This window comes from Falco peregrinus, chromosome 6, assembly GCF_023634155.1.
Source record: "Falco peregrinus isolate bFalPer1 chromosome 6, bFalPer1.pri, whole genome shotgun sequence".
Classification (NCBI taxonomy): Eukaryota; Metazoa; Chordata; class Aves; order Falconiformes; family Falconidae; genus Falco; species Falco peregrinus.
This window is the reverse complement of record NC_073726.1, coordinates 68,049,482-68,067,294: the sequence shown is the minus strand read 5'-3', so window position 1 is coordinate 68,067,294 and position 17,813 is coordinate 68,049,482. Positions and strand designations below refer to the sequence as shown.

At 42.7% G+C, this 17,813-nt stretch overlaps 1 protein-coding gene across 6 annotated transcripts in view; it reads right to left on the bottom strand.

Annotated features, from left to right (window-relative positions):
• Positions 1-13,509, bottom strand: part of CAPRIN2 (caprin family member 2) — a 34,720-nt gene extending 21,211 nt beyond the window's left edge. For 2 of the 6 annotated variants that reach the window (XM_027793037.2, XM_055808813.1), the window contains exons 1-6: positions 11,921-13,324; positions 9,907-9,969; positions 6,200-6,286; positions 3,452-3,690; positions 2,093-2,175; positions 26-190 (exon numbers count right to left, since the gene is read on the bottom strand). In XM_027793037.2, coding sequence (XP_027648838.1) covers positions 26-190; positions 2,093-2,175; positions 3,452-3,690; positions 6,200-6,286; positions 9,907-9,969; positions 11,921-12,169 — 886 coding nt within the window. In that variant the 5' untranslated portion in view covers positions 12,170-13,324. Of the gene's footprint in view, positions 1-25; positions 191-2,092; positions 2,176-3,451; positions 3,691-6,199; positions 6,287-9,906; positions 9,970-11,920; positions 13,326-13,436 lie in introns of those variants that run through there. The other 4 variants (XM_055808812.1, XM_027793036.2, XM_055808814.1 and 1 more) reach the window with 4 other exon arrangements.
• Positions 13,510-17,813: the final 4,304 nt, after the last annotated feature.

Sequence of the window (17,813 nt, the reverse complement as noted above, 5' to 3'; positions counted from 1 at the left end):
GAAATTGAACCCTGTAATACTCCACCTGGTTCTTTCACAGACTCTCCTTTTGACATCTGTCTTGTTCTCTCAGATTTTCTATTTACTTCTTCTTCCAATTCTTTTACTGGTATACTGGTGCGAGGAGTTGGAATACTTTCAAAGTAGCCAGAGTCTAGAAGTTTGGATAACAGGTCCTTCATGTGTTTATCTGAAAAGTAAAAATCCATGAGACAAATATATGAAAATCTGAAAGTATAGGGTATTCAGATTACAGATCAAGACTCCTTTCTCTTTTATACAGATTACAATTTCTCCAAGTTCACACATCTTACTGAGTTATAGGAATAAAATGTTTAAGTACTTGTTAAACTGCTTTATATTACAACCAAGAACATCTTTGCAATCCAGAGGTAAGACCTGCAGCTTGTGTTTAAGTATACACAAGGTAAACACCGAGGCACTTGGTCTCCCACATGCTCAGAAAGGGGTTTATTTACCATCTGTAAGCTAGCCAGCACTGATACTAAAAGCTTGTTGTACAGACTGCAGCACAGGTAAAGCTAAACAAAGTCACTATAGAACTGCCCTAACAAGACACTCTTCCCAGTGGTAGAATGGCAAGTCTCAGAAGAAAAAGTCCACTGCAAAAACAAGCAGGGAGGGAGAAAGCAAGAGACTGATCCAGACTGAACTTAATCCTCTGAAGTTTTGGAAAGTCAAAGCTGACACGGTTGAAGACAAACACGTGTACCCTGAGAAGCACTGTCCAGCTTACTCCTTTACGCAAAAAGGAGACAGCAGCTTAGAGAGTGAATACCTCATAAGTAGCAGTGATGCTAGAAATTGTTTCAGAGGAGCTAGAGACAAGGCAGCCTTGAGAACAGGAAAAATATTCAGTTAAAAATCACTCCTTCCAGTGACAACTGTATGGAACAAGAATAGTAGCTAGAACTTGATATCTATATTAAAGTGTCTTCCAAGGCAATGAATGTGAAGTCATAACAGCTTTATCCAAAATTTAGCTTGTGCACAAAAGGATGCAAGACTGATACTAAAGGGATTGGATATAGATACTGACAAAATAGAAGTTTAGATGATAGCCAAAACACTACAAGAGTTTATTACAAGTCTAAGATAACTAGGCAACTATGAATTCATGTCAACAGATATAAGGCTAAAGTTACCAGCCTGTAGCAATACAAGGCCAGCTTGCACTTTGTCCAGAACTATGATAAGTGTTAACACTTTGTTGTTAGTTCAGCTATCTGTATGTGGAAGTTAGGTAGGGTACACTAGTGCTCTGGTCTAACCGTTTCAACAACATTGTCAATGACAAATGAAAGATTACTGCCACACAGCCATTACAACACCAGAGTAAACAGGACAAGCAAGGTCTATTTGCAATAGGAAAGACACTCAAGTAAGCACTGTTTCCTCACAAGCAAGTTCTAAATAGGAACATATGTTCATGTTGGCTTACAACTAGGGCTTTTGAAACTAAGCCATACACAGAAGAGTATGTACAGTCCCACAGACTTTGGCATTTGAGAAGTAAGGACACTTGCAACAGGTCAAAAAAAACTGTATTCTGCCTGGTTAGATCACAGCAAGCTCCTTTCCTTAGCATGCTATTAGTCAGACAACAGGTCTAAGGCTGGAATTCCTACAGCAGAGGATCTTCAGTGCTGTGGGATCTTCAGCCTGGGACCAAAGCAGCTTTGTAATACACATCAGTATACTGTAAGCATTTTGTGGCTGGGAACAGTGTTCCCATCTTAACCGGTTTGCACATAACTATCCAAAAAGCTTCCCACTGCTGGTTCTGTAAGGTATACATGCATCAGCTTTTGAATTACTACCATCATTATTGCTCACAAACATGCTAGTACATTGGTACAGTAAGTCTTTACCTGGAAAGGAAAGCATGCCATACTGTTATTGATCTGCACCTAGTACTTAGGAAAAACAGTAGTTCATCCATGGATAACTGAGTTACAAAGCATTTGAAAGTGCTTAATGTAGTAACCTTCCACATATATTCACTGTTTTTAAAATATTTAACCAGCACACAAATTTCACATCTAAGTTTTTCTGTAGATGAGATACTCACATGTTGTTCCAACCACAGGTTTCTCACTTCCTTCTAGAAGGTCCCAGAAGTAGAGAGATGATTGTTCCATCTGGTCTTCAACACTGAAACAAGTGACAGTTTTACCAGGTAGAATCAGTCAAAAATCAAGTGTTCCAGTATCCCAATACTAGTCATTAAGACACTGATGTTTAGCTTTCCAAATAAAGGCTGTCTACAGACTGAATCCTAAGCCCTTGATCCACTATTGAAAGTGATTCATCTGTATCTCTACATGATTTAACCTAGTAAATGCAAGTTTTTGTTGGCAATTAAGACAAATTAGAGAGCCTAGCACTACTCCACAAGACCATATGGTTGGACTTCATTCCAAGCCAGACAGGGAAACTCCTGTTTATCAGCTGATCACCTTGTTTATTGGATGCACATGTGCAGGGTCAACCATCAACAGCTCCCACCACTCTTAGTTATTGAGAAACTTTGACATAGGTCCACGATCCACCTCACCCACTCCAGACAAACTTCTTGTAGAAGTGTAATACAATGAGAATAAGCTAGAAAAATTTATCACTGGGATCAGAGACTCCTATTATGTATCTTTTTAAAAGCAGCTGTTCTTTAGAAGTTAAGAGCAAAGATTAGGCAAATTTAGTATATGAGAAGTGATTAGAAGTTTTAGGAACTTAAGTCACATTTAAATATGTAATTACTCTTACTCAAGAAGTGTTTCAACTTAGCACCTAGTAACTACTTTTTCCATATATAAAGTTCTACTACAATATTTTAACAAACAGGCTGTCATGCTAAGCATAAGCCATCATAGTAGAAGCATGGTGCCCAGTTAGTACTTATATACAATATATCTGTTGACAACCAGTTACCTTAAAATGCATGACTGTGCAGAGGTATCAAACACTCAATTTTTGAAACTACTTTGAAGCTAATAGCAATAGAGCCTCAGGAGTACCACCTTATATTCCTTCAGAATAAAGAAGCATATCTGGATTATCAGGTGAATGGAATATAGAACAGTTCTGTGTTTACTGCATGTTTTTCACTTCATGAACAGTGAGACCTCAGGGAAGCAGCACATCACCAGCCTCGCTGCTTATAACAGTTTTGGACTATCTCCCCTCAACCCCACAGGGAAAAATAAGATGGCAGAGCTTGTATGTAGCTCACACACAACTGAGGCTGTAATTACTGCAGCTTTTAGTGCTTAGAGTAAAGCAAATCTGCTACATTCGTAGTCTCAGACTAAAGAACAGAATTTTAATTAGTGTAGTGTCCCAAAGCATAATATTTCAAGACATGGCAGTGTCAAACAGGACATTTAGTGTAATGAACAAAGCATACCAATTAGACAAATCCTAAACTTACCTCAAGTTCTCATTTCTTTCTGGACATGTCAGTTTTGCAAATCTTATGAGGTAGTCTAGTTCTTTAGAAGGCAAGTATATTGCACCATTCATACCACCTTTGAAATCTTTCTGAACATGCTCTTGAGTGAAATTCTGTAGCACATACTGGACTTGAAGTATTGTACGCAGTTTTTTCTTCTCTGCTTCAAGCTTCAACAGACTCTCCCTCCTCTGGGCTTTCCTTTGGGCTTTCAGCAGCTATTTCAACACATGAAGTCAACAGTTAAACACAATGGTTTAGTAACAGGATTCTAGGATAAAACATATCGAGTTGTAGTATTGATCATTCTACCTTGATCAAAACAACTATTAATTTTGGTTAGATAAAAGTTCCTAACTCTCACATTTCCAGAGGAGGAGCTTGAAAGATCTTGGGTGAACTCCCCATTTATCCTCTAATTCTCTACACATCTAGCTTTCAGTAAAACTGGATAATGGTAGCTTGACTTTTGATATGCCTTTATAATATTTAGATCCTGATTATGCCTGCTAGTTGCTTTTTTGTAACAGCTTTTACAACTGAATATAAGGAATTGTTATAATACCAACACACAAAACCAAGCCTAGCTGACCTTTAAAATTTATCATGTTAATTTAGTGATGCAGAAGTTGTCAAAATTTCTCCTAGTAAAACAACTGCCTCTTCACTTTCAAATACTCCAATTTAAATGATACAGCAAAACCCTCAGTCTTATTTCTGTTGGCAGAAGACTGAAGCACTCATTAAATAAGCAACAACAAGTCACAGAACATACACAGCCCTGACACATTTGAGGGGAAGTTTATCATGTACTAATCGAATCATGCAACAGAAGCTATCCAAGTAACCGCAGAATTTAAGTGCCTCAGTATGGGGTATCTGAATTGTTTGCAATAACATGAAAATTTAGTTTTCTAGAAGGCACTGTAAGGATGCTGTTTGCCAGCAAAACCCCTAGTGTTCCAGTAATAGGTATTGGCTGTAGAATCCGTACTGTTACAATTAGAGCCAAGGAAAAAACAAAGTGGGTTAAGCCTTTAAATATAGCATATGTTCAAGAACGAACATGAACTGGTATAAGTTAATGCTGGATTACTAAAAGCACCTACAGAAAGATACACTGGGTCACAATCGTTCATTTCTGATATTTTATGGGTAGCTACAGAGGAAAGCAATAGGAAGCAATTCAAGTTTTGACATTCGGCACAGTACTTTCTATGTTCACCATACAATGACTGAGGGAACCCAAAGCTGCAATGCTGCTGAAAAGGCTTTTAAATCTCTGCTCACATAGTGCTTTAAGAGATTTACTGCACTACCTGGAATTACTACATATACAAGAAAAGCCTCTCTAGCAAAATTGTTTGGGTCTCAGTCAACACCAAGACAAACCATTTTACCAGTCCTTCAGCATTCTGTAAGAATGCTGAGAAACAATGCCAGAGCAGTGACTAATCATGTTTAGCATGCCCAGCTCTACCTTGGATCAAATCTTTTCACAAGGGTAGTATTTGCTTGAGCCAAGAGACCAGTTTTTCCAAAGATACAACACTTGCTTGCATAAAAAGTGTCTAGTGCTTTAAACCCTGTATAAAGGCCTAAATAAAGCACTAAATCTGTGATTTACCATAGAGCCAACTACTGCCAAGTAAGTTGCAAACTCCACAAGCTTTGTTAAAAAAAAGACTGTACTTCTGTACTTCTCACTGAAACCAAAGTGATTTAACCCCAGCACTGGAAACATCAAAACATTCAGTTTGGAAGGGATCTTAGGATGTCATCTAGCCCAGCCTCCAGCACAAAGGCTACACTGAATCAAGACCAGATTGCTTAAAGCTTTGTGTAGTCAGGTCTTGAAAAGATCCAAGAACAGAGTTTACTAGCTCTTTGGGCAGCCTGCTCTAGTATTCAACTGTCCTCAGAGTGACCATTTTCCACCTAGCTGGAAACTACTTTTTCAGTTTAAGATCATTCCTTCTCATAATACATCCCTCACCAAAAACCCTGGCTCCACCCATTCAGTAATCTCCTTAGTAGCTGAAAGTAACACTATCTCCTGCCAAGCCTTCCCATCACCAGGCCCAACAAGCCTTCCAGGCTCTCTTGACAGGTCTCATCTTCCAGGCCCCAGCTGTTCCAGAGCCCACCACTGAACTCCCTGAAGTTCACCTATAGCCTTTTTGTACCAAGTGACCAGAAAAAGACATGACTGGTTAATAAGTCCCAAATAATCAGTTCTCCTTAATTTAAGTCCTCAATTTAAGTCCAGCCTTTACTGTTCTAGGGATACACTTCATTTACTTTGCCTGCTGCCCACAAGGACCTGCATGTCCTTTCCAGTAGAGCTGCTCCCCTGCCAGTCTGCACCTACACAGGGGATGAGACCACATAAGGCACAAGCTACCAGCAAGATGGTTAACAGTTTCAAAGCTAGATGAACTGGAGTAATCTCAAACAGCTGATTCCAATGACCCAATTTACTTGAAGCACAAACTCTTAGAGGTACACAGTGAATAATGGTATCATGGAGGTCAGTAGCACACAAAATTGTCAACATTTGCTCTGCTGTACTCACTACTCCACACAGTTTAAGCACATTGTCCCCTCAAGTTCCAAGAGAGAAACTTGCTAGTATTCTGCATATTGGCATACAACAGTAGCCATCAGAAAACTAGCATAAACTTCAGTTACCTCCTAACAGTACAGGGAAAAACATTTTATACTTACATCTTGGCTAAGTCCTGAAAAAGTCTTCTGAAGCTCCTTGGCAAATTCCAAGTTGTGTACTACTTCATCATATTTCTCTACTGCCTCCTACAAAAGGATAGATAAAAATGTATTTTTCATCCTTAAGACTACTGGTGACATCCCAATGCCCTTGTACTTCAATTCTCATGGAGAACTAGTCATTTAATGTGTACTGCTCTAAAACTAGCTTCAAAGATACTATGTCTGTAACTGATACTTTACCTTTAAGTCACAAATACCATGACTGTCTGATACGCCATACAAAGCCAGGTCACACCACCGCACAGATATCCTGCAAGTTTGTCTGCATTACACTTTCCAGGCAACCTCATCTGCAATACTTAGTGTACTAATATTGAAAACAAGAAAGCCTGGGTACCAGTTATTTCCCTTTTCCTTTTGTTCCCATAGGTCTCTGCAGGCAGAGGTAAACAGCTACATAAACATCAGACACTGACATGAAAGACTGGAAGGACTACAGGAGACAGACAAGTTCAGTGCAGATCTTTTACCCTCACGTTTAGCTGCATGTCTTCACAGATAATTTCTACAAACTTTAGAAAGAATACAGAAGGCAAGTCATACTTTCAGAAAAAAAGCTTTCCAATTTAGTTTCCACAAATAAATCAGTGTTCTGTCTTCACTAATGGCTTGAACCAATATTTTACTAGCCAGTCTTCAAAAAGACTACAGTACATTATTAATTGCATTTTGATATACCCTATCTTTTATAAGTTCTTCCTCATTAAGGAGTTCATTTTTTGAAAGTCTGACAGCTCTGAAAGGAGCTAAATGCTGTAGTTAAGACATGCTGCCCATATCCTCCTCAATACCCTAAGGCATGCCTGGGAAGTAACAAGTTTAATTTCAGTTGTTCACACATGCTTTACATTCAGTTTGGTTTATGCTCATGACATATCTGAAGTTCTTACTAGGATGGGCCCAGTCTAAATGTAAAGCCCTTTCAAAATAGCGTCAGTATTGGCAAGTGTTTCATCACTGTAGTGACAACAGCTTAATTCACTGTCCCAGTAAGATATGGGACATCTGCAAATTCCATGTGTTCCTAAATAACTGGAAAACAAGTTACATGTGAATTCGCTCAATCAGTTTGATTGTTCAGTTACTTACATTCACTTATTTGTAGAATACTAGACATTACTAGGCCTACATGCTACTCAACACAAAGTGCATAAGTTGATGGTAAAGCACTCATTCGGTAGTTTAACTTTTAAGAACTAATTAGCAAGTTCAGTTAGCACTTGGGATAATGACTTTTAAGACCCTAATGCCTACACATTTCAGGAAGACTCATAATTTAACACCAACAGCTCACTAGACAGATTGCAGTAATTGTGCTTTTAACAATGTAAATCCCAGAATAAAACTCCCTACCTGAAAATATCAAGAACAGTTACCACTGCTCTGATGACAAGCTATAACACAGCCTGTAGGAAAGCAATAGCTTTCTTCTGTCACACTTGTTATTAACATTCTTTAACAGCATGCTGGAGGAACAGTACTGAGGGAAGTCTGCTCAGTTGCAAAGAACACAACTGCTGGCGAGAGCATTGAACTTGCTGGAAGCTCCTCATTTTTGAAACAAATGTTCCCTAAGTAAGGCTAGCACACAGCAGCTCTGGCAGGCATGCACCATAAGCAATTATACTTTGATCCAAATTGCTTGCAAAACAAGTTCATCACCAGATGTGCACTTCTTCCTCTGTGAGAGAAAGCATGACAAATATAGATGACATCAAGTTACATTAGAGCTCCACCATATTATAGGCAGTTAGTTTCTTTAGGCAAGTGTCCAAACTATTGAGCTCTGCTCTAGCTTTGATCACCAGGTCCCACTATTTGTATATACATTGGGAAATTGCATCTGAAAGCTACAAAATTACAGTATTTCTGCATCATAACCACTGAAACAGGGGTCTTGACTAGATTAGGTAAATACTGAAGTTGATACATGCTTCTACAACAGTCATCTGAACACTGTGACTACCACCTATCAGTGTATTAGCAAGACCGAATCTAGTACCCCATTTTAGAAGACAGATACCCCAGAAACTGGGATAAAAATACTAATATGTAAAAAGTTACACTCAGCTGGGAATATGGAAAGCCGGTAACCAAGTTAATTGCCATCTTCCAAAGTTAGTGCTACTGGATGCATTTGCAAGACAGACATCCACAGAATCCTTCACCTCTTTAGTTTCCCACATCTTAATTTCATTTTCACCTAATAGCTTTCCACAGTCCAGGGTACATACCAAAGAAATTGTCAAATTTAGAAGTAGCTTTAAAAGATATTTAAGATTAATCAGACTTACACAGGAGACTGTTCAACAATCTCACTGCTAGCAACAGAGGAAAACATTATATTTAACACCTACAATCTAAGGACAGAAGGCCCTTGCCCACCCAATTCCAGACTGAGTTTAGAGGAATAAAAGGTCACCATCCTATTTCAAACATCACACAATACATATTTCTGCACTTGAGATGGCAAGAGACTACATCAGATTTTGTAGTTAAATGCTGAAAGATCAATCATTCCCATAGGTTTACTCCACTTTTAAGTAGCAAGTTATCATTTCCCTCCTTATCCCATTTATGTCTAGTTCTCATTTACAAATGATTCAGAGTAAGGAAATGGTATTTGTGTTCTCATACTGCTGCACTGTGGTAAAACTAACAGTCAATGAAGTATTTTTCCAACTGGTTTATTAGCAGGATCAGTACTACCACTGAAGCATCAATGCCCTTTATCACACAATTGTTCTTTAGCACATGTGAAGCATGTTAAAATCTACTCCTAGATGACTAGAGCAATAAACCCACTGGATTATGTGACACTGCTACTCAATGCTTAAGCAGCAGTAACTTTCATGTTACAGAAACATGGCTTCAGATCTAGAATCCATTCTAGTCCAAGACAGAAGAGCCAGATTCATTGTTTTAACATCAGGCAATTTTAAGCAAGCTCCACAAAGTGGATCACATCTTTAAGTAACAATCTTGCATGCTGGCATTCAGAACTCTGCTATCTTAGGTACAGAATAGACATACTGTTCTAACAGCATTAGAAAGTGCTGGCAACTCCCAGCTATCTCATGGCAGCACTAGAAGGACAAGAGAGTATTCCCAATTAAGTCAGTAACTCATAGCTAGATTCTTGTATTAGGAAAGCCTTCAGATCCCATGCAAGTTGGACCAGCATCTTCCTTTCTACCAACAGGGACTTTGTTACTCTAACAGCTGCTTGTAACCAACAGCACTGTGCAGCCAACTGCCAATTTCAAGTAACACCTGTTAATGAAGTCATGAGGATTAATTAGCTACCCCAGAAGTCTTGAGGTTTGTGTTCTACCACCACAATTACATACAGATAAGCTGCACATGGACACCTCATCAAGAAATAAAGGTGCAGCAGCACTGAAGCTGAAGGTCCACAGAGCTTCTATTACTGCAGTACACAGCATGAAGGTTAAAGTAGGAGACAAAGCTTGTGGGCTCACCATTCATCTTAATTACCAGTAATTTGTCCATTTGTTTTTGTGAATAATACCATTGCCAGCATTTTACTTCTGTAAAACTACACCACCACCACCTTCAGCAGCCTATCCGTTCTGACATGTTTAAAGGTTTTGAGGCTATCCACTCACACAAAGCAAACTTACCAACTGATCTTGATTGAGGACTTCTCCCTTCTTCAGGCGATCTTTGTAGTCTTCTAGCTTGAGCTGCAGGAAAATCCAAAGTAAATTTTTTGTATTTATTCCTCTAATGTAGAGTATGGGGTACAAGTGAAATTACATATTTTTTCTGTATTTTTAAGTCATCTACATACTGCAACAGAATAGGAATTTTACTACTCCCTCTCATTTTCAGGAGAAAGTAACGTAGAAAGTTTTGCTGTGCCTTTAACTTGGCATTCAGTCTCCAAGACTGCCTACCTCGTTTCAGTTCTAACTTACTACCTTTGTTTCATTTAAGAAATACTAATGCATTGACCCTAGATTTTAAAGGGGTTCCAAACAGATCCAGTGAACTTATTTTAGATTACGCTTTAACTAAATTCCAGCATTGACTTGGAAAAGCTATCTAGTCTGTGAATAATCCTATTTAATTTTCCAGAGAACGTATTTCAAAATCTGGCTTCAGTCATGTCATCAGGCTTTTATAGCACTATTTCCTAAGAAAGCAGACTAATGTCTTCAAGGAAAAAATATTTTTTTTTCTAATACACCAAGTCTTTAATCATTTGCATCAGCTTTTAAAACTACTAAGTATTACAAGCTTCCTTATACACACAAGGAAGAGAAAGGGGAGTTCGCTGCCATGAAGCTGAATACTATTTCATTGGTGTACCTACCCACACAGTCCCTATAGGAATCTAGAACTAAGAATAGTTTCTACTCCTTTTAATAAGTCATACTTTCATTTGCTAGTGAGGCCAGATTGTCATTCATGTGAAAACCAAAGATACTTGAGACATTCACCACAACAAGCTTGCCTGGACAAAAGTAGAATACAACACAGTTGGTTAATCACCTAAAGAAAACATGCTTATCTGACATTATTCAATATTACAGCATGATGCATGACATGAGACAGCAGTAATACTGCATCTCCTGCAGGAGGATAGAGTCCCCAAGCCACATGGCCAGAAGCCTGATCTACTCTTCCTTCTCACCCTACCACGTAACAATAAGCTTTTCAGACATTTAGAGAAGCACAACATTCATGCAATTGCTTTACCTGTAATCCTGATTCAGTACCAAAAGCAACAGCATCATTATTTCTTTTATCTTACAGAAAATAGCATTTTCCCCAATTAGTCATGCACATAGCCTTCAGTCCCCCACCAACTGAAAAAAATCTTAGAATGCAAAAGCCTGACTAGCTATGGCTGCAGTTTTAGTTGTATTATATCAGTTCTTACTAACACAGTACTGTCCCTGCCCACATCCTACCCCCCCCCCCCCCCCCCCCCCAAAAAGCACAATTTAAAACAAGACAGCAGGCTTTGGATGATTTCGGTATAAAAGCTTTCTAGTGAATAGCATTCTTCTATATTTAAAATATAGAAGTCAAATATTTGTGCAAAGTGAAGGGCAATACATATTTAACATAATTTGACATATCCATGAGTCAGAGGAAATACTGTTCTAATTTCCAATTTTACATACATTTCTACATCCTAATATTAAATGCACATGATCAATAGAAGAAATATGAACATCCCTGCAAGACTATAAGCCATCACCAAATCAGGTCCAAGTTAGTTCTGAACTGATTAAGCCTGGTAAAGAAGCATCCCCAGTTTTTATCAACATCGAGTTACTTTTGCTAACTATTGGGCACACACTGTAAAGCCAGCAGCTGAGAGCACATTTCTAGTTAGCTGCGCTCCTGATTCTCAGAAACAATAATGTTATGCTCACACAATGTCAAATACAAGTAGCCCATTTCAGAACTGCAAGAGTAAAGAACACCATTTTTTACTATACCACGGTTACAAATGGTAATAAAAATACTAGGAAATCCACATTTAGGCCCTTCCACGGTTATTTTAACAAAAACACTGATTTCTCTCTATATATACAACCTTATTCCAGCTATCATAAAACAGACACTGAGTTTTACAATTAGCAGCTTAAATATGTGCTATACCAAAGAAAATCAAGTTACCTTCTTTTTCTCAATGTTCCTGATCTTGTGTTTGAGGCAAATAAGCCCATTATCAATGTAAGTCTCATATGCCTGGGAAGGAGAGGCTGCCGAGTTCAGCGCAGACTGCAGGGGACTGGAGGGAGGCTGGCTCTCCCCAGACGGGTTCACCTGCTGCTTGGCAGCCTTCATGCTCTTATCCTCACCCTCCTCTGACCGGCCTGAAGGTGATGATGGGCAACGGAAAGGGGCTTGGGAAAGCTGCACCATTGAAATGGATGGAGCTGCAAAGAAACTCCTTTTATTTAGCTCTCTCTCTCATCACCACCACCCCCTCCCTTTTTTAAAGTTAAATCTTTTGTCATCACACATTCAGAACATGTACCCACAAAGCTACGCCTCAGTATTTACCACAATCTTTCACTCTGCTCTCTCCCTCTTCAAAATATCTGTACCAGTAATTTCAAAGCAAGGCGAACTTTGTGTTGTTCAAGTCTCCCCACCCATCCAGACACCAAAAATCCTTTACAGAGGCAGAATTAGACAGCACAGGGGATGATTCCAGAAACCCAATATAGTGTCCATATAAAACTAGGCAGGTTTCCTGCACACATCACCCACAAGGGAAAAAACTGCAAGCAAGCAATTGCAAAATCATGCCACCAGCCTCCCATCCAGGCTGCTGCCTGAATGATCATTTGGAAATCGCACACCTGAAGGTATAGCCCCTCTTCTTGCCCCCACCACATCGGTTTTACCCCTTCATGACCTTCGCAGCAATCCAACCAGGCATTTAAACTAGAAATATTTCAACTGAGAAAGTGAAGATGAGAAAAACCACGCTTCATAAAGCAAGTAACACGCTCAGTTACAACAGCATCATTCTTCATGAGGAACTGGTCTCTGCCTACAGCCGTCCAAAAGATGTGCCCGTGCCACAGCAAGACCCCGGCTTCAATGGGAGGGGCTGGGCTTTAACCTTGAGCACAGAGTTTTTGGAAGAGATGCTCCACCACCCTCATCTTCAACTACTGACTTACACCTGCTCCTAGAAAGCAATGACACCACATTTCTGCCCACCCGCAGGCCTACCGCGCAGGACCCCGGCGGGCACCAGCTGCCCGCGGCGGGGGCCGAGGGGGAGGACACTCGCCCTTCCCCGGGACACCCGCCCAACCCCTGCCGCGGCCCCGCCAGCGGCCCGAGAGGTGGCTCCGAGCCCGGGGTCAGCCCTTCATCACGCCCTTGCCAGGGACGGCAAGAAAGCGCCTCCCGGGGAGAGCACGGCCGCCGCCGGCCCCCCACCCCGCACGCCTCGCCGCCGCTCGCCGAGCACGGCAGAGGAAGAAGAATTGAGCGGCGACGGGCTCCTTCCATGCCGGCGTCGCCGCCCCGGGGATCCACCTACACCACCTCCTCCTCCTCCGCCGCCGCCTCCTCCTCCTCCTCCTGCGGTGCCTTCCCTGCGGTGGCGGCTGCCAGGCTGCGGGGCACCTCGGTCAGCCCCGCGCCGCCTCGCTCCCACCTCCCCGCTCACCTCGCTGGCCGCACACGCTCAGGCCCGCCCTACCGCCCGCCCCCCGCCTGATATAGAGGCGGCGGCAGGGCGGGGCGGGGCGGGGCGGGGCCTGCCGCGGGGTCACCGCCCGCCTCCCAATCGCCGGCGCCGCCTCACCTGCCCGTCTGCCTTCCCGCCCTGCGCCGCCGCGCCTCACGTGATGCGGGAGGGGCGGGGCCCGCCACCGGGGCGGACAGCCGTTACCCGTCGGCGTGTGGGAAGGGGCGGGGCGGGGCGGCTCCCTGTGAAGGTCAGGGTGCCCCGCCCGGGGGCCGCCGGCGGGCGGTGAGGGTCCCTGGTTTAGGGGCTGAGGTGCCGCGTTCCCGGGCGGGACTCGGTGCTCCTCCAGAGCCGTGCGTGGGCAAGAGGCCTGGGCGGTGGCCCTGGCAGGAGGGGGGGAACGGGGCGTCCTAGGAAAGCCCTGGCTCGCCGTCAGCTGCGTAGGGAAGGGATGTCTGGTGTGACACCACCCCGCGCCTTGCTCTGTCCAGAGGGGAGAAGGTCGCGCAGGTCCCTGGTGAAGCCATGACCCGCTGTCCAGTTGCATATATCACTGCAGCCTCTCGAACCAGTCGTCCCAAGACAGGCAGGCTTCTGTCCACAAGCAGCCCTGAGGAGAGGGTCCTGTCACCTGCGTGCAAGAGGATCCCAGCCTCCACCTGTCTGCAACACAAGGCCCGGTTGCACCCTTCACTAGCGTGGCTTGGGTGGCCATGGGACAGTAAGAAATGTTGGTCTGTGCCTGTTTAAACCAGCAGAAGAGTTCCTCTTGTCCAGTATGGAGTCCCTTGAGGAGACTTGGAGGACTGTGGGTCATCTTATGTAACAAAAGGTGTGTATGTCCTCTGTATATGCAACCCAACCATGTAAACACTTGATAGCTAGTAAAAGCACTTCAGTCCATTGAACATACACGATAAAATAATCACCAACAGACTTTTATTAACCTGTAACAATGGTGTCAGTGCTACACAAGGTATTGAAGGTTGGGAGCTAAACAGACCCTCCAAACACCAGAAGACTAAGCTGGAATTATGTTTCCTTTGTTTCTTTTTTTGTGGCCGTTACGTCAAAAAGCAATAAAGTCACAGAATGGTCAGGGTTGAAAGGGACCTCTGGAGATCTAGTCCAACCCCCTGCTAAAGCAGGCTCACCCAGAGCAGGTTGCACAGTCACAGAGTCCAGCTGGAGGCCTGTGTACCCTCAGCAAGTTTGTTGATGATACAGAGCTGGCAGGAGTGGCTGATACACCAGGGGCTGCGCTGCCATTCAGCGAGACCTGGACAGGCTGGGGAGTTGGGCAGAGAGGAACCTGATGGAGTTCACCAAAGGCAAGTTCGGGGTCCTGCCCCCAGGGAGGAACAGCCCCACGCACCAGCACAGGCTGGGGCTGACCTGCTGGGAGGCAGGTCTGCAGAGAAGGACCTGGGAATCCTGGTGGACAGCAAGTTGCCCATGAGCCAGCCGTGTGCCCGTGTGGCCAAGAAGGCCAGTGAGATCCTGGGGTGCATCAGGAGGAGCGTGGCCAGCAGGTGAGGGAAGGTGATCCTGGCCTGGTGGGGCTGCATCTGGAGTGCTGTGCCCAGTGCTGGGCTCCCCAGTTCAAGAGAGACAGGGAACTACTGGGGAGGGTCCAGCAGAGAGCTATGGAGATGATTGGGAGATTGGAGCATCCCCTTTATGAGGAAAGTCTGAGAGAGCTGGGCCTCTAAGGGTGGATCTTATCAACGCATACAAATACCATAGGGGCAGGTGTCAAGAGGATGGGGCCAGGCTCTTTTCAGTGGTGCCCAGCGACAGGACAAGGGGCAACAGGCACAAACTGCAACATGGGAAGTTCCATCTGAATATGAGGAAAAACTTCTTTACTTTGAGGGTGACAGAGCACTGGAATAGGCTGCCCAGAGAGGCTGTGGAGTCTCCTTCTCTGGAGACATTCAAAACCCACCTGGCCATTCAGCCAGTTCTCAATCCACCTCCCTGTCCACTCATCTAACCCACACCTCCTGAGCTTACCTATGGGGATGTTATGGGAGACAGTGTCAAAAGCCTTGCTGATGTCAAGCTAGACAACATCCACTGCTCTCCCCTCGTCTACCCAGCCAGTCATTCCATCATAGAAGTCTATCAGATTGGTCAGGCATGATTTCTCCTTGGTTAATTCATGTTGATTACCCCTGATAACCTTTTCCTTCATGTACTTAAGAGGTGACCTCCAGGATGAGCTGTTCCATCACCCTTCCAGAGATGGAGGTGAGGCTGACTTGCCTGTCACTTCCTGTGTCCTCCTCCTCCTTCTTGCCCTTTTTGAAGGCTGGAGTGACAGTTTATAGCAAGTTCTGAGAGATTCTGAAAGTTGGGAAAGTTATGAAAATAGAAACATTTTGAAGAAGAAAAGAATGTGTCAGTAAGGAAGGAATGCAAAGAGAGCTTTCACAGAACACAAAAGGTACAGAAGATGGATGAGAAAACTGGAGAGGAAAGGCTCATACAAAAGAAATATTGCATTTAAAAGTGAAACCAAGCAAAAGATAAGTGATTCAAACAATGAGGAGAATTCACAGAGTATCACAGAATCAGATTCAGTCATATGGAACCACCTGTAACATCCACAGTCTTGCCACTTTTGGTTTAATCACAACTCCCAAAATACTCCATTGTTCTTAAAGCCCTAGCTCCTAGAATGAGGTTGCTTTGTAAGGCTAGTTTTCATGACTGAGAAGAAATGCTAATGATAAGACACAGCTTGTGTCTAGGATCAGCAACGTACACTAAAAGTTCTTCCAGTAGATTTCTGTTCTTTGTGTAGTTTCTTTCAAAGCTAGCACTGATGGGCTAGATCCTTGCAAAGTAATTATAGAATGAATGATCAATGAATGTATATATTAATAATAAGTCATAATTAATGTGAAGACACCTGGGACTATTCTATAAATCATAATTACATCTTGCAAACTACTTTATAGTGCACTTTTACAGTTATGAAATTGTATAGATGAGGAAAAAAAATTAAAGGAAGATTCATACAATTCAAATGCATATTTAAAATCAAAGGCTATTTGAACTTCATTTTAAAACAAAGACAGAATCACTATTTGAGACTGATGCTATATACATTTATAATATAAGTATGGTCTCTAGAGTACTTTAAAGAACATTATTAATGTGGCAAGGTCAAGCACACCAATGTTAGGAAGTACCAGGATTAAGTGCAGCCTAAATTAATTCGTTTAATGCCATTTTGCAGACCCATTGTGAGGTCATCTTTAAGTAGATGATCATAGGTTATTATAGTCTAGCCACACATTGATCATAGCCACAGATTCCTAGACACTCAGCATTCCCAACTTGGGGATCTGTGCCTTTTACTCCAGGATCAGAAGGGGGTTGCACTCTAATGCCTAAAGAAAAGCATGCTGTTCATTTTTTCATGTTTGACTGATTCTGTTTATCCCCTCGAACCAGAACTGTCCTGATTTTTCCTAGTCCCAGCAATTTATCCCAATCTCATTTTTCTTGCCTTCCTGTTTCCACTCCTGAACCCTAGGCTGTCTTTCTGCCTAGGTCTGCATGTTGTCAGAGTCACAGGTTCCTCTGAGAAGCAGTATTTCCTTTGCACACAGTGCCAACCCTTTGCCCAACCACTTCCAGTTTTCCACACCTGACTCTTCATCCAGCCTAACAAAACCCTTCCTAATCCCAGTGGCATCCAGTGTCAGTTTGCCTCCCTCCAGCTACAGTGGGCCAATCCCCAGCCAGCCATGGTGAAGACTGGGAGCAGGTTCCCACCTTCATTCCCTGCCATCCCTTTTATTATTGTATTGTGAAAGTCCAGAAAGTAAACAGATGTGTAGAATAAGATCAGCTGCTTGTTAACTTTAGCAAAGAAAGACATAGACTAAATGTGTTGCAAAGATTATACAGTGATGGACTAGAGAAGCCTGCTTCACTCATTGAACATCTCTTAGGAAGGAAGGCTGAGGAATTCTGGAACCAACAAGGGATGAATACATTAGATCTCACAATCCAGGTTGGAAGAACCTGGAGGATCTTGGGAAATACATTGCTGCAAGGAGTTTTTTCCCATATGTACCCTGTGGCTGTCTACTGTTCAGATCTCAAAGCCAAGGAGACTGGTGAAAGGGTGCTTCACTCAGTGACCAGCACTGCCTTACACAAGCTGCTGCACACCACAATGTTTTCTACCTAACTTTTGCAAATGTTTCTTAAAGATAACAGTTCTCCCTTTACACTCCACCTCCATGTCTTCTGTGTTTTCATCACAGGATCCTAGTTTCAATTTCCTTGTGTAGGAACTTCCTCTCCTTCCTTTTTACCTCCGTGTTCAATCCTGCC